This window comes from Dysidea avara, chromosome 9, assembly GCF_963678975.1.
Source record: "Dysidea avara chromosome 9, odDysAvar1.4, whole genome shotgun sequence".
Classification (NCBI taxonomy): Eukaryota; Metazoa; Porifera; class Demospongiae; order Dictyoceratida; family Dysideidae; genus Dysidea; species Dysidea avara.
The window spans coordinates 12,619,993-12,635,714 of NC_089280.1; the positions used below are offsets into that span (position 1 = coordinate 12,619,993).

General features: G+C 40.7%; 3 protein-coding genes across 3 annotated transcripts in view; 1 reads left to right on the plus strand and 2 right to left on the minus strand.

Moving 5' to 3' along the window:
- Positions 1-574: 574 nt before the first annotated feature.
- LOC136266494 (autophagy-related protein 16-1-like) overlaps positions 575-15,722 on the plus strand; it is a 72,063-nt gene continuing 56,915 nt past the window's right edge. The window contains exon 1 of the mRNA XM_066061509.1: positions 575-644. The gene's annotated coding sequence lies outside the window, so the exon portion shown is untranslated. The remainder of the gene's footprint in view (positions 645-15,722) is intronic.
- LOC136267490 (uncharacterized) lies at positions 5,942-8,110 on the minus strand. Its single transcript, XM_066062656.1, has one exon. The coding sequence runs from the start codon at positions 8,108-8,110 to the stop codon at positions 5,942-5,944; it is 2,169 nt and encodes a 722-aa protein (XP_065918728.1).
- LOC136267491 (uncharacterized) lies at positions 8,201-11,414 on the minus strand. The gene is made up of 2 exons (XM_066062658.1): positions 8,532-11,414; positions 8,201-8,467 (listed from the first exon to the last, which is right to left on the minus strand). Exons 1-2 carry the CDS (start codon positions 11,412-11,414, stop codon positions 8,201-8,203), a joined length of 3,150 nt encoding a protein of 1,049 aa, XP_065918730.1.

The window sequence follows — 15,722 nt, forward strand, 5'->3', positions numbered from 1 at the left end:
TCATGGTTTCCAGCAAGATGGTGGATGGTATCAGTTAGTTTATGGATATACAAACATACTGATACTAAAATAGAAGTTTGGACACTATACAGAGGTGGATCCAGGGTTTGGCAAGGGGGTATACCAAGGTAGCAGGTGTATTGAAGCTGAAGCTGCTTCACATGTTTTAGGACTGAAGTTTTTGAAGTAGGACCATGTGCATTTCATTGCATAGCATTCCAAGTGTGCCCATGCATGGGATAGTGTTGCAGATGCAGCTAGTTTTTATACTCACTAAGCAACTGCGGAGGATTCTCAATGTTACGTGTGATTTGACTGACTGGTCCATCAATTGACTTGTATGATTTGGGGGTGGGGGGAGGGGGTGCCCAACCCCCATGGATCCGCTACTGCACTAAGCCTCTGTCCATAAGTTTAGGCACTAGATCATTCTGGACCCCCGTATTCTGTCCGTGGCTACTGGTATTTGCACATGTATTTATGTGTCTGAGGGATAAATGATCGTTTTTCTTTCTTTTGGGGACATTGCACGTAAGGTCAAATATACTGTGCTCCATGAATCATGTGACTTGAAATCGCAAGCAAGCATCACGTGAAAAATGACTGAAGTGTACCAGTAGATAGCTGAACTTTTGTTACCTACGGTAAGTGTTTCGTTGTGCTATATAGGTTGTATGTTAATTAACGCATATTTGTATGTATTCCTGTTCATTTGCGAATATCAATACTATAACTGAGATGCAGTCCATGTTATTTATAACCACGCCCATCCGGCATTTTGCTTGCTAGCGCACAAGTCTAAAATAAATAGCGTTATTGATTTAGTGGCAACGTTGTGTACTGTGACTAAAATGATGGAATCTTTGGGATGGCCTAGTTTGCAAAGCAGAAGAACAAATGCAAAACTGATAATGTTTTACAAAATAATTAACGATATTGTTGATGTTGATATTGATGACAATATACTAGTACCAGTAACATGTCACTATACACGTGGTCACCTCATGCAGCCGTACACAAGAGTGGACACATACAAATATTCATATATGCCATCATCAATTAAACTTTGGAATACTTTGCCAGGAGATGTTATCAATCAAAACTCAGTGGAAAATTTTCAAGCCAACTTGCACACACACACATGCACACACTTGTAATTAACTGACAACAAATAATGTTAATATACATTCACACACAATCATATAATTGTAATTCAGATATGTACGATTATACTCCACTTATGGAGGTATGTACATTAAATCTATATTATTATTATTATGTCTATGACTCCTTAAAAACCATAGCTAAGGCTTTTTTTAAAGGATAGAAAAACCGGCCCTAATGGCACATCCATCCACCACACTGTATCTCCAAGCAAAGATGTTCTAGGGTTTTATCCCTACACCTACAGAACTAAAACAACAGAACTTACAGAACAAAGGATAGAAGAGAAGAACCCTGAGGCTTGAATTTACTATAACTTTACAGTACTGCATACTATAGAATAACGGATGTACAATCGATGAAATCTTTAGGGTACAATACTGATGGTCCACTAGCTCAGGAATAACAGCCATTAAAACCCAAAACATTTATTTACCATATTACATTACTTATAAAAATTAAATTACTTATACTTAAAGAGTTACATTTAAGGGGGGTGGGGTGTGTTGGAACATCCACTACATAGGCATTAAAAAATGAAATGTAGAGTAACTGGCCATTCAACGGACACCATCACATGGACATCATTATATCAACTGGACCAGGCTACTACCTACAATTGAAACTGCGCTACTTTGAAGTACTTGCATTAATTGCTCTTGCATAAAAATTATAGGAGCATATAGCGCAGCCACTGTGGATTAGAGAGCTGCACTTTTCGAGGCCTTCCAGACCATCGATTAACAGAGGAGTGATGCATATGCCAGGCAACAAGGAATTACTTCCACATTGCAAAGAAACACTATCTTTTTAGCTAACTACTTGTCAGTCCATGTACATCATTCTATGTAGTCAGCCCCTGTGGTTGGCAACGGGTAGTCAGTCCCTTCCTCCCTCTTTAATGCAGTAATAAAGGTGCCAAGTAGCTAGCCCTCAATACATGGACTATAGCCAGCTACAAAATGCACAAATTCCAGTGCATAGCTTTGGTAAATGGTATGTTATGGCATTTGAAGTCATCAATGACTCATTTTAATAAAAAAGATTTCATAATGCATACATATTATATAGTAGCTACTACAAAAATCAAATCACAAGTACATTAGCTAGCTAATCAATCACATGCTGGGTTGACTGCAATTCTACTGATAAAGTTTTCTGTAGGCTTCTGATTCTAAATGTCACAGCTATTGTTTTCTTTGCTTCAAATGGCTAAATCAATCTTCTTAGGTGCAGCCTGTTATTATGTGGTGTCCGGAATTTGAAAACATACTCTACAAGGATTGTCATGTCTAAAGTTTGATAAAAAATGTGACCATAGAAACTTATATATTCTTGTCTTGTTAATTTTAATAGATAAAGATAAGTCAATAGGGGATAGGGCATTCCACAAGCGAGGTATTCTATTGAAGAAAAATGTCTACTTGCATTATTATTGTTTCCAACATGAATCATTTTGCCACTTGAGGAGGACCTGGTATTTCCATCAGCAAAAGTTATGTAGTCGGTGATATTGGAAGAAGGAGAGGGATACTTTAGTGACTTTAGCGTAACCACTATCTCGTTAAGCTCAAAAGGGTATATTAAAGGTAGTAGGTTGAGTTGTTTGAGTTTATCAAAGTAATCAGAACTGTAGTCATTTAAAATAAACTTTGTTGTTCTCCTCTGGATCTGTTCAATAAGTGTGATGTCCTTGATAAGGTTAGGTCTCCAAATCACTGAACAGTATGTAACTTGTGATCTTCACTAAAGAAATATACAAAGTTCTCTTGGCTGTCACTGTTTGATGCCTGCTGAAGCTGCGATGGAACAGTCCCAACATTCTGTAGGCCTTAGGAATTATGTTGTTGTAGTAGTATTGATCCCAAGATAGGTCTGATGATATTGCAATTCTGAGATCTTTATGCGAGCTGTTTGTTAAACCGGTTTGTCAGCTACTTTGTAATTAATGATGGCATCCCTCCAATACCAGAAATTTGAGGTCATGGGCCTACTGATTAAAAATTAAATTGACATACAGTGTTGGATTGGCAATACATCTCAAATAGCGGTGTACAATTTCCGCTCTGCAGTGAAGGTGATGAAATTTTGTATAATAGAGGCTAAATGACCCATTTGGTAGGATTGAAGTCCGTCTACAAGTGGCAATACAGACTATGGTTCGGTAGGCCCAAATGTATGGGTTTAACATACAATAAACTCACTCACCCTACGAAGTCGGTTGAATCTGTATGTAACCAATCATTTTCACCTTATTATTAAAGCGTAGGCTATAACCTTCGCTAAATACAGCCATCTACTTGTGGTTCCAGGCCGTCCATAAATGTCCAGCGGTGCTCCAACAAATTAGAAACTGCTTCAGTCTATGACGTATTGCCTACGTCATTCGTCATTAATAGGCAAATCCAGCACTGACCTTACTTAGAAAGCTCAATCCAACTAATTATAGGTGTTCTGTTTTCTCCAGCAAGTAAACTACGAAAGTAGTAGCTAGCTGAAACTGGCGCCAAATGAGATAGTCTACTTTTCAGGGTATATTGAAATCACGTACATCGAACTAGAGAATGCTTGTAATAAAATCAGCAGACTATGATGGGTGCTGTTTTAAAGTAAGGAGTTTTGAGCATATATGCACGTACACAGTGCAAAACCTAGAGCATGCTTTAGCATGCTCTCGTCTAAGGGGGTCTGGGGCATGCCCCCACAGAAGATTTTTTTGAGAATTTACCCATCTAAGGTTAAATCTGGTGTAAATTTGGACCAAAAATTGCTCGACTAGTTATGCTAGCGATAATAACAAAGCAAAACGACTGAAATATGATGTGATAGACCAGCTTCCTACAGGACAAGACACTTATGGCATACGCGCTGTGATACAGACTACATTATAGTCAATTAACTCAATTAATTTAAAAATGCAATAACACGCACACATGCATGCACATTATAAACAATCATCAGTTTAGTCAGTGACTTGTGGCTTCCGGATGAATGGTTTTGTATAGACGAGCTGCAGGCTATAAAGGAACATGTACTTGTAAATTACAACAGAAATTGAAAAAAACAACAAAGAAACAAACAGTTTATATCTCACATCATGTTCCTTAACTGAGAAAGTTTAAGCAAACAAACAGTTATTTCGAGTATCCCTTTGATGTGGTTAACACTCTAATTTATGAGGTATAAATGTGCCATGATTAAACCATGCACACACAGACACAGACACACACTACATACACAGTATGGCTTTGAAAGTGTACTAAGTTTTGAGGTTAGTGCAAGATAATATTGTGGTTAGGGACTAAATGGCTTCAAACCCTTTGGAATGTGTTGGTTTCAATCATTAGACATTTATTCCAACATATGCATAGCTTTAAAAACATCGCATTCAAAAGTGATTGTATTATATGAATATTTTACACAGGTTGTCTACACTAATGCACACGACCAAAAAATGTACTAAATTTCTGGTATTGCCCCCAGTACTAGGTCAACTGAGGCTGCAATATAACCCTTAAGGGGATGACTGGAGGAGAAATGACAACCCCTGATGCTCATGATGCTTGAGTGCAAAAGTGGAAAGCCAAGACGGCAGCGAAGCCAGCTCATCACGTTACAATAAGGATTTTTCCACTTGCTTAAGGCTTGACATGGCTTGATTGTGATTACTTCACAGATTATGGGGTAGAACCTGGGTGACTAGAACCATCTTCCATCGGGATCAAGGTTTTTGATCAACAAAAGGTATCTTGATTTGCTTGACTTTGCCTTAAAAGGGGCCTTGATTGCTTTGAACGGATAATTTACCACATATTTGTGTAAATTCTCACTCAGCTGCTAAATTATATATTCCCTAGTAGGGATAATCTATGCTTTTGAGCTATATTGATTACCACTTTTGAGGACTTCTATATCATTTGATTAACAGCAAATTTAACTCTATCACTTGATTCCCTGTCACAGATGGTTCTACAGGACTATTGGTAGTGACTACCCCTTGACTAGTCTCACCAGCCAGCCTGTATCTTTTTCTTTTCTCGTTTGGTCGACCAAATGACCAAAGAAAAATACAGGCTGGCTGGTGAGACTAAGATTTATTGGATTTTTAAACTCCATTCACAATTGGTTAAGCTCGTCCTTCCTTGTAGGAAGGACTACCTTGTACATCAAAAGATACTTAGCCAAACCCGCAGAGCACAACTTGTTGATATCAAAATAGCTTGCAAGCTCTAAATCACTGGCAACAGCCTCAAGGAAGCAAAAGTGTGCGAGTAGAAGCTACAAACCTATTCTATGCAGTGCAAATCGGAAAACAGCACTGTCTAGCAAGCCGGATCAGAGTTTTGGAACTGATTTTTACTGGGATTTCATCTCTTGCCTGTGTTATAAGCTTCATCCGATACCCAGTCAACTTTATACACTAAGTTGGGGGTCACTGCCACATATGAACTGGAACAAATGTTCTCCATGTCATGATCACCACCACCTATCATTTCTCATGACCATACTACAAGCTTGTATTCGTGATGTCATGTTGTTTGCTAATTATGATGTACATCAGATTCTCCTGTTACTATCCCACTCACTCTGCTGGTGAGTGTCGTGAACGACGAGTCAAAGGAGCAGTTGAATGTCCAAATAGCGGGGATCCGGAGGGACTATTGATCGATACACTAACTCGAATTCTTATTAAAGCCAACGTACTCAATACATGAATGAACACGCATGCGTCTACAACAAAAAGTATTTCTAAATACAATGAAACCTATAATTATAGTCAGTCTGTGAGATCCTCCCGGCGCCGCAATATTTTGCTCCATTCAGTCATCTTGTCCTTAGCTCTAGCTGCAGCCCTTCTCTGAGGTCGTACAGGCGTCTGGGGTTCTTCAGTAGGAGACGAGGATGAATCATGGGGGTTATTATCATCATTAGACGGACGGTCATCATCAGTATTATTCTCTACTGTAGTTTCTATGTTAACCTCCAGTGGATAAAGCTTCATGATTGGTCTAGTGGTTACGCCAGTGGTTGTTTGAATGCTAACTGATCTCACAAATCCGTCATATCCTCTCTGTAATTCCTTGACTACAGCTAATCGCCACTTGGCTCTCGGGCAATCGTCATGTACAATTACTACATCACCAACCTTCACAATCTCCTTATTCGCTCCATTGGCAGTGTGAGTTTCTCGTAGTGATGTGAGATATTCTCTTTTCCAACGATTCCAGAAATGTTCAATGATGAGCGCTTGAGTCTTGGCCTTCTTACTAAGACTGGAATGTGAGGAAGGATTGATGGTATAGTCTTCGTCGTCAATTTCCTCTCGTTCTACTGTTGGATGAGGCGTGGTGATTATCAACCTCCCGTAAAGAAGATGTGAGGGTGTCAAGGGTTCCAGGTCATTCAGTTCTGAGCTGACGTACGTTAATGGACGGTTGTTCAGGTGTGCCTCTATTTCCACTACCAATGTCTGTAAGCTGGTTAGAGTAACATGTGCACGGCCAAGCGTCTTCTTCAGTGAGCTCTTAGTTAATCCAATGAGACGCTCCCAATACCCACCATACCATGGAGCTCGACAAGGAATGAATTTCCACTCTACCCCCTGTCTTGCTAAACCTTCATGTACCTTATCTGACTTGAACAAGTGCTTCAGTTCTTCAGCAGCTGCCATAAATGTTGAGGCGTTGTCAGACACCATGAGTTGAGGCAATGACTTTCTACTAGCAAATCGACGAAATGCTTGTAAGAACGTCTCTTCTGACAGATCACTCACCACCTCCAGATGTACAGCATGAGTGTTGGCGCATGTGAACAAGCATATATAAACCTTGTCTTCTCCATTTGTTGTTCGAATGTACAGTGCACCAGTAAAATCCACACCCGTTACACTGAAGGGGTTCATCATCTGGACTCGGTGCTTTGGAAGTGGTTGTGGGTCAGGTGCTCTGTAATGGGTTCCGGAAACCTTGTTACACACAACGCACTGCTTCAGTATATATCTCACACACTGTCTGGCTGCTGGAATCCAGTACATTTCATGCAGGTATGTCACTGTGCTATTTGTTCCAGCATGACAATGCTTTTCATGGATATCACGAATAATGAGTTGTGTGAAATAATGTTTCTTCGGTAGCAGAAGTGGAAACTTCGTCAAATGGGATAAAGGAGCATTATGTATCCTCCCACCACAGAAAATTAGGCCATCTTTGTTCAGTTGGAGACGAAGTTGTCGGACTAAGGGTAGTCGCTTTGTTGATTTCGACTTGAGATCCACAAGTTCATTTGCAAATACCTGTTCTTGTGCTGACTTAATCCACAGCTTCTGTGCAGTGTTGAGTTCAGTAACTGTGATGACTCCATTCTCTTTCTGAGATGCCTTCCGGGTGTTGTTGATGAACCGTAAGACATAAGCTGTAGTTCTGTAGAGATGTGCTAACTTGCTGTACCTGGTTATGTCTATAATCTGGTGTAATCCTGGTTGGGGGATAGTTGGTTGTTCTGTGTTAGAGGTAATTGGTTCAACTTCTTCAGTGGTGTGGATATGATGGACAGAAGTGAGTGACCATGAGGGCCAATCACATTCAGATTGTAACCAGGTTGGGCCCTTGAGCCAAAGCTGTGAGGATGTCAGTTGGGTTGCAGCAATTCCCCTGGTTAAAAGGTCTGCAGCATTATCATTTGTGGGACAATACTTCCACACTGAGGTAGGAAATATGTCACAGATTTCCCTGACTCGGTTGGCTACAAACTGCTTGAGTGTTTTGGTGCTGAATATCCAATGGAGGACAATTTGGCTATCACTCCAAAGTCGAACAGTTATCTCTGATAAGTGTCGTTGCAGTGCAGATAGAATGAACGTTCCAAGCTGTGCTGCTGTGACTGCTGCCATTAGCTCCAGTTTGGGTAGGGTGTGGTCCTTAAGTGGTGCAACACGTGACCTTGCCATCACAAAAGCAACATTCTCTGTGTTCTGAAGATATGCCACCGCTCCATATGCTTTTGTGCTTGCATCGGCAAACACGTGCAAATAAATAGACTAACTTGATGACAAGGCAAAGTACTTGTGGTTCAAAACTATGCAGGCTGCATTCTCTACATCTGCTGCTATCTGACACCAATCGTTCTGAAGTTCTTGTTCTAGAGGGTCATCCCAAGCAACTTGTTTCCTCCATAGTTCTTGTATAAACAACTTTGCACGGATGGTAACGGGAGCTAGCCATCCAAGGGGATCATATTGACGTGATGCTCCTTGTAATACACTTCGTTTTGTGACAGGAGTTGTATCATTGGGTTTAATCTCCCGCTGTGGAAAGCTAAGTACATCTGTGCAAGTGTCAAGTGTTCCACTGCAATCCTAGAAGATTAACTGTGGTGTTCAAGTCAAGTGTATGATCTGCCTGGGCTGTTATCTGTAACTGTCGACTGTTTGATGCCCAAGAGCGTAGATTAAAGTTAGCTTCACTCATGATGGTTCTCGCTGTTGTATAATACTGGATAATGGCTTCCTCTGATTGGCAACCAGAAATAATATTGTCAACATAAAAATTTTCTTTCATATTGGTTGATACTTCTGAAGTATGAGAATTGAGATGGTGATCTAAGGTTGCATTCATCATGAATGGGGAGCTGGTTGAGCCGAAAAGTACCACCTTGAATCGGTATGTGATGAGAGGGCTGTCTGGATTACTTGGGTCAGATAACCAAAGAAATCGAGTAAAGTGTCTGTCATTTTCTTTAAGTCTTACATGAAGAAAAGCCTTCTCGATGTCCGTTGATAGGGCATAGTGGTGTAAACGGAAACGTAGCAATATGCTACTCAGGTCAATTGAAGGTGGGCTACCAGCCATTAAGCAGTCATTGAGGCTTGCATGGTATTGTGATGGTCGAAAACTGCAATTGTAGACGATTCTCACAGGGGTTGTTGGAGAATTCTTCTGCACTGGGTGGTGTGGTAGGTAGTGTACTCCTCTGGTGTTCTGGATGACTGACGGGGAAATTTGTTCAATAAAGTTCCGTTCTTCCTGTTCAGCAATAATATTGCTATACAGTTTGAGCAGCTCTGGTTGACGTCCTAACTTCCTTGCCAATGTTCTTGCTTGACGTTCACAGATGGTTAGATTAGTTGGGAGAATGGGATGGTCTAGTTTCCAGGGAAAACCAACAATATACGAACCATCCTTGTCCCGTGAAATGCAATCACGTTGATAGGCTTTCATGAATACTGCTGAAGGTTGGCTTGCAAATTGCAGGGAAGAATTGGGACGGGGAACTGGGACTGATTCATCTATGTCAGACAAGTCTAGCACTTGGGTGGTACAAGCATGGAGAACACCAGTGACATTGGACTGTACAGGTAGTGGTAATGGTCCGGAGAGTAAATACCCTAGTTTTGACTGCATGGCTGTGGGTCCCCTGCCTCTTATGATGCGATCCTCCACTATATCCCAGTAATAGTCAGCACCTATCAGTAGGGAGATATCAAACCTTTCTTCATTGCCAACTGGATGAGCTAGTCGTAGTCCGTGTAGATAGGTAAGCTCATGTAGATTTGTGCTAGCAAAGTACTGTAGGAGTGTAGCAATCTTTGGGACAACTAGTGCCAAAATGTTTATGTCGCCTAAGTTGGTTTCAAGCTGAATTTTGACGACGTCAACTGCAGTATTGGCGGTGGTCTCTCCACCGAATGACGAGATGCACAGATCCTCCTTGTAACAGGAGATTGTTCGTAGTTGGTCAGCTAAAGCTTGTGTTATGAATGATCTTTGTGCCCCTTCATCAAACAAAATATTAGCGGAAGCTATGTTGGTACCACCCTTCGCCAATGCTATGGCTGTTTTCAATAGACACACTGAGCTCTGATTACTACTAAGTAAGGAGTGTGTGGTTGTAGCTAAGTTGGTACTAATCTGTTGGGTGGGATTGGAATTAGTTGAATCAGATGGTTGGTTGGGCACAAAGGTTTGAGCGGTCGTACGTAGTGTGCCTTGCAAAGGCTGGGATGCAACAGTCTGGTGATGTTGGTTTGCGGGTACTGATCTGGGGCCACCATCCATTCCATATAGGCTGGTATGGTGTTTCTTATGACAAACTTTACATCGATTCTTAGAATTACATTGTGCAGCCTTTTGGTGTCCCAAACAATTAAAACATAGTTTCTCTCCCCTCACAATGTCTACTCTTGCATGTACATCAGTTACTGTATTACAGTGTAAAGGTGAATGTGGGCCCTTACAGTACACACATGATGGCTTAGAACTTACTGCTCTTCTGTCATCTGGAAGTGAGTTTGGCTGTTTCTTGTGTGTACTAGTGTGAAATGATCCTGTCAAGGTAGATTGACTCCTTTCCCCTTGAACATCAAGTCCAGACTCAAGGATAATGATCTCCTTCTCGATGGCTTGGCGGAGTTTATCAATATTACATTCCTGTGAAGGGTGTTCCCGAGTCAGATTTCGTTTGATGGGTGGAGGTAACTTTCCAAACACAATTGGGACTAGAAGATCTCCAAATGATGCCCTTTCCTTTCCCAACGACTCTAAACCCCTGATGTGGATTTCAATCGTGTCATGTAGCTGTCGAAGACTAGCAGCCGTGTTGGAGGGGGATTGTACATCAAGCAGGGCTTGCATATGTGCATTCACAATTCGTTGTGGCTGACCAAATCTTGCCTTGAGCAACGTAACAGATTGTTCATAGTTGGTGTTGGTCAGTGTGAATCCACTCACTGTCCTGGCTGCTTCACCCTCTAATTGAGCCCAAAGATAATTGAATTTCTCCACATCAGTGAGGCTGTTGTTGAGATGGACTGCTGCCTCAAAGGAGTCCCAGAAGCTCTGCCACTTAATCGGTTCGCCAGCAAATGTAGGTAAAACTAACTTTGGAAGGCGACTGGCCGATGAAGTGTGGGATACGCTATGAACTGTTCCAGTGCCCACTGTAGTACTAGGTTGCTGCTCCAGGTATCGCTTCAATCGAACTGTCTTCTCGATTATTGTATCCTGTATCCCTTCAGCTTCGAACGTATCCTGTTCCAATTCGCTGACGTCTTCAATCGCGGACGAAATCTTTGCATCTAACTGTCGTAAAGTTTCTGCTTTCCTGTTCATTTGTTCAATATACATTGTAACATCAGTGGCGATGGCTTTGGTGAGTGGTTGTGTCAAGTCCAATGCTTCTACCTTCCCGTAGATGCGCGTTAGATGGGATCGAAAGGCTTTGCGCGAGCCTTGCAACTTGGTCAATCCCTCCATCCTGTTGGTATGTTCACTACGAAAGAAAAGCAACAACAATGGTTCTCTTAAAAAGGTCCGCTTGCCTTACGGGGTACCGTATATGAATGCCACGGTACCACGACGTCTGAACTTCTGGTTACAAAGTAGCGTAAGGGAGCGGATCCTGGTCACAGCACCAAAATGTCGTGAACGACGAGTCAAAGGAGCAGTTGAATGTCCAATATAGCGGGGATCCGGAGGGACTATTGATCGATACACTAACTCGAATTCTTATTAAAGCCAACGTACTCAATACATGAATGAACACGCATGCGTCTACAACAAAAAGTATTTCTAAATACAATGAAACCTATAATTATAGTCAGTCTGTGACAGTGAGTCCACATCAACTGTTTATAATGAAGAACTTAAAAGACTTCATTGGAGCTTACTTGCCTATAGCCAGTCTTACTGCAGCACATAATCGCAAAACAGTAAAACTACAGAACACCAACATGTAGTTGCAGAACTTGATCATTTTGGTTTTCCTGTGAGTAACACACTGGAAATTGACTGTGTCTTGCTATGCTATGAAAATATGTTATGAACCAACAATTTTCACATTGCAAAAGAGTTCTTGATAAAGCAGCAGCCATTGCCATCACTTCTTCTTTGAGAATATTTTAGTTTCTAAATTTATAGATGTGTATTGTTTGTATGTATTTTTCCTTACCATGCCTACATTGGGTGCAAGTGTTACCAAGTGCATACTTGTAATTGTTGTTATTCTATCAATACTTTGATGTTGATAGCTTTTATTCATCTATTTACATTCAAGCATCTTGTTATGATTTTCCAGTGTATGATGACTACACCATCAGGAACTAATCTTGTGCCAGGAGTTTATGATCTGAATAGCTTGTGCCCTTTAGGTATATAAATTCTTTAACTCCTGTAGGATCATGCATACTAACAGCATCTATAAGTCCATAAAATTAAGTAGCCGAAGTTTAAATACTGTGCTGTTCTATTCGTTGGTAGCTAGCTGTAGTTCATCTGCATGTTCTATATATGTTTGGAGTAGTAATCAAGACACACGGTAGTGTGTCGTGCGGCCCAAGAAGCCGGCGCGCAACCCCGTGAGTATATTGACAGGAAGAAAGAAAACGCAATTTTCGCACCTCCGTAGCTCTGTGCTGCCTTGATGAAACAAGACAAATTTTGCTGTGTAGATTCCCTCCACCTTCAGTACTCCACATTCCAAATTTGAGCGAAATCGCTTCAGGAATTCCTGAGATATGCGACTTCAAAAATTGACTTAGTTTCTTCGTTTTTTTTTCTTCTTATTTTTCTTCCTCTTTTCGCACACTTACAAAAACTGCTATAAAACGCGAACGCGTTATCCGATTGCCTTGAAATTTGGCACAAAGAAGGGGGGTATAAAGACGCATCTCGGTACCAACTTTGGCTGGAATACCATACACAGGCAAAGAGTTATGAGCGATTATGCACGAAAAATAACACCAATATGTTGTCACGCCTACAGGGTAAACCGCGTATGGGAAGAAGCTGAAAATCGGTGGGTGAATAGGTTAACTATTGAACCTCAAACCTTTTGTGGTTTGAAAGAAATCGAGCTAAAAACCAGGAAGATACAGCGAAAAAATCAACAGTGTGTAACAAATACGCAATCGAGATTAGCTAATTTTTAATTATTATTATTATTATTATTATACTTGCCACGCCTACCAGATAAACCACTTGGGGTAATGCTTTGAAAATCGCTGTACAGATGGAGTTATCATCTTAGAAAGGCTCTTCAATGGTGTAGAAGAATCAGACTTAAAGTCACGGAGTTATAACACGAAATCCAACTTGGTGTAGCAAGTGCGAGATCGAGATACTCTAATAGAGCAGTCATCCTAATAGAGCAGTCACCCTGAACAGAATTCAAGAGATCAGTTAGAAATAAGTAACCTGTATAGAGATCAGCTACAAACAAATCACCCTGTAGAGAGTTCAGCTACAAACAATTCACCCTGTTCAGACATCAGTTAGAAGAAGTTTTCTTATAGAGAGTTCAGTTACAAACAAATCACCCTGTTGAAAGATCAGCTAGAAGATGTCACCTTGTAGATAGTTCAGTTACAAAGAAACCACCATGTAGAGAATTCAGCTACAAACTAGTGACCCTGTAGATGCATCAGCTAGAAGAAGTTACCTTGTAGAGAGTTCAGCTACAAAGAAACCACTCTGTAAAGAGTTCAGCTGCAAACAAATCACCTATACATAATTCAGCTACAAACAAATCACCCTGTAGAGAGATCAGCTAGAAGGAGTTACCTTGTAGATAGTTCAGCTACAAACAAATCATCCTGTAGAGAGATCAGCTAGAAGAAGTTACCTTGTAGATAGTTCAGCTACAAACAATTCACCCTGTACAGAGCTCAGTTAAAAGAGGTTTCCTTGTAGAAAGTTCAGCTACAAACAAATCACCCTGTAGAGAGATAAGTAAGAAGAAGTTACCTTGTAGATCGTTCAGCTACAAACAATTCACCCTGTAAAGAGATCAGCTAGAAGAAGTTACCTTGTAGAGAGTTCAGCTACAAAGAAACCATCATGTAGAGAATTCAGCTGCAAACAAATCATGTATAGAGAGTTCAGCTACAAACAAATCTCCCTGTAGAGAGATCAGCTAGAAGACGTTTCCTTGTAGAGAGTTCTGCTACAAACAAATCACCCTGTAGAAAGATCAGCTAGAAGAAATCACCTTGTAGAGAGTTCAGCTTCAAAGAAACAATCATGTGAGAGTTCAGGTACAAACAAATTGTCCTGTAGAGAGATCAGCTAGAAGAAGTTACCTTGTAGAGAGTTCAGCTACAAAGAAACCATCATGTAGATAGTTCAGGTACAAACAAATCACCCTGTAGAAAGATCAGCTATAGAAGAAATCACCTTGTAAAGAATTCAGCTACAAAGAATCTATCATGTATAGAGTTCAACTACAAACAAATCACCCTGTAGAAAGATCAGCTATAGAAGAAATCACCTTGTAGAGAGTTCAGCTACAAAGAAACCATCATGTAGAGAGTTCAGCTACAAACAAATCGGCCTGTAGAGAGATCAGCTAGAAGAAATTACCTTGTAGAGAGTTCAGCTACAAAGAAACCATCATGTAGAGAGTTCAGCTGCAAACAAATCACCTGTAGAGAGTTAAGCTACAAACAAATCTCCCTGTAGAGAGATCAGCTAGAAGAAGTCACCTTGCAGGGAGTTCAGTTACAAAGAAATAAACCATGTAGAGAGTTCAGCTGCAAACAAATCACCTGTAGAGAGTTCAGCTAGAAACAAGTCACCCTGTAGAGAGATCAGCTAGAAACAAGTCACCTTGTAGAGAGTTCAGCTAGAAGAAGTCACATTGTAGAGCTACAAAGAAACTACCATGTAGAGTTCAGCTGCAAACAAATCACCCTGTAGAGAACTCAGCTATAAACAAATCGCCCTGTAGAAAGATTAGCTAGAAGAAGTTACCTTATAGGGAGTTCAGCTATGAACAGATCACCCTGTAGAGAGTTCAGCTACAAACAAATCACCCTGTAGAGAGTTAAGTTACAAAGAAACCACCATGTAGAGAGTTCAGCTGCAAAAAAAATCAATCACTCAGTAGAGAGTTCAGCTAGATGAAGTCACCTTGTAGAGAGTTAAGCTGCAAATAAATCACCCTGTAGAGAATTCAGCTACAAACAAATCACCCTGTAGAAAGATCAGCTAGAAGAAGTTACCTTGTAGAGAGTTCAGCTACAAAGAAACCACCATGTAGAGAGTTCAGCTGCAAACAAATCACCTATAGAGAGTTCAGCTAGAAACAAGTCACCCTGTAGAGAGATCAGCTAAAAACAAGTCACCCTGTAGAGAGTTCAGCTAGAAGAAGTCACATTGTAGAGAGTTCAGCTACAAAGAAACTACCACGTAGAGAGTTCAGCTGCAAACAAATCATCCTGTAGAGAGTTCAGCTAGAAGAAGTCACCTTTTAGAGAGTTCAGCTACAAAGCAACCACCATGTAAAGAGTTCAGCTGCAAAAAACTCAATCACCTTGTAGAAAGATCGGCTAGAAGAAGTTACCTTGTAGAGGGTTCAGCTACAAAGAAACCACCATGTAGAGAGTTCAGCTGCAAACAAATCACCTGTAGAGAGTTCAGCTAGAAACAAGTCACCCTGTAGAGAGTTCAGCTAGAAGAAGTCACATTGTAGAGAGTTCAGCTACAATGAAACTCCCATGTAGAGAGTTCAGCTGCAAACAAATCACCCTGTAGAGAACTCAGCTACAAACAAATATGTAGTGTAAA

What these genes read in the sequence shown, in the direction of transcription:
- LOC136267490 (XM_066062656.1), bottom strand. Translation starts at nt 8,110, where the DNA reads ATGGCAAGGTCACGTGTTGCACCACTTAAGGACCACACCCTACCCAAA.
- LOC136267491 (XM_066062658.1), bottom strand. Translation starts at nt 11,414, where the DNA reads ATGGAGGGATTGACCAAGTTGCAAGGCTCGCGCAAAGCCTTTCGATCC. An exon ending in CACTTGACTTGAACACCACA is followed by an intron (nt 8,468 to 8,531) that starts GTTAATCTTCTA and finishes AGCTTTCCACAG; the next exon opens with CGGGAGATTAAACCCAATGA.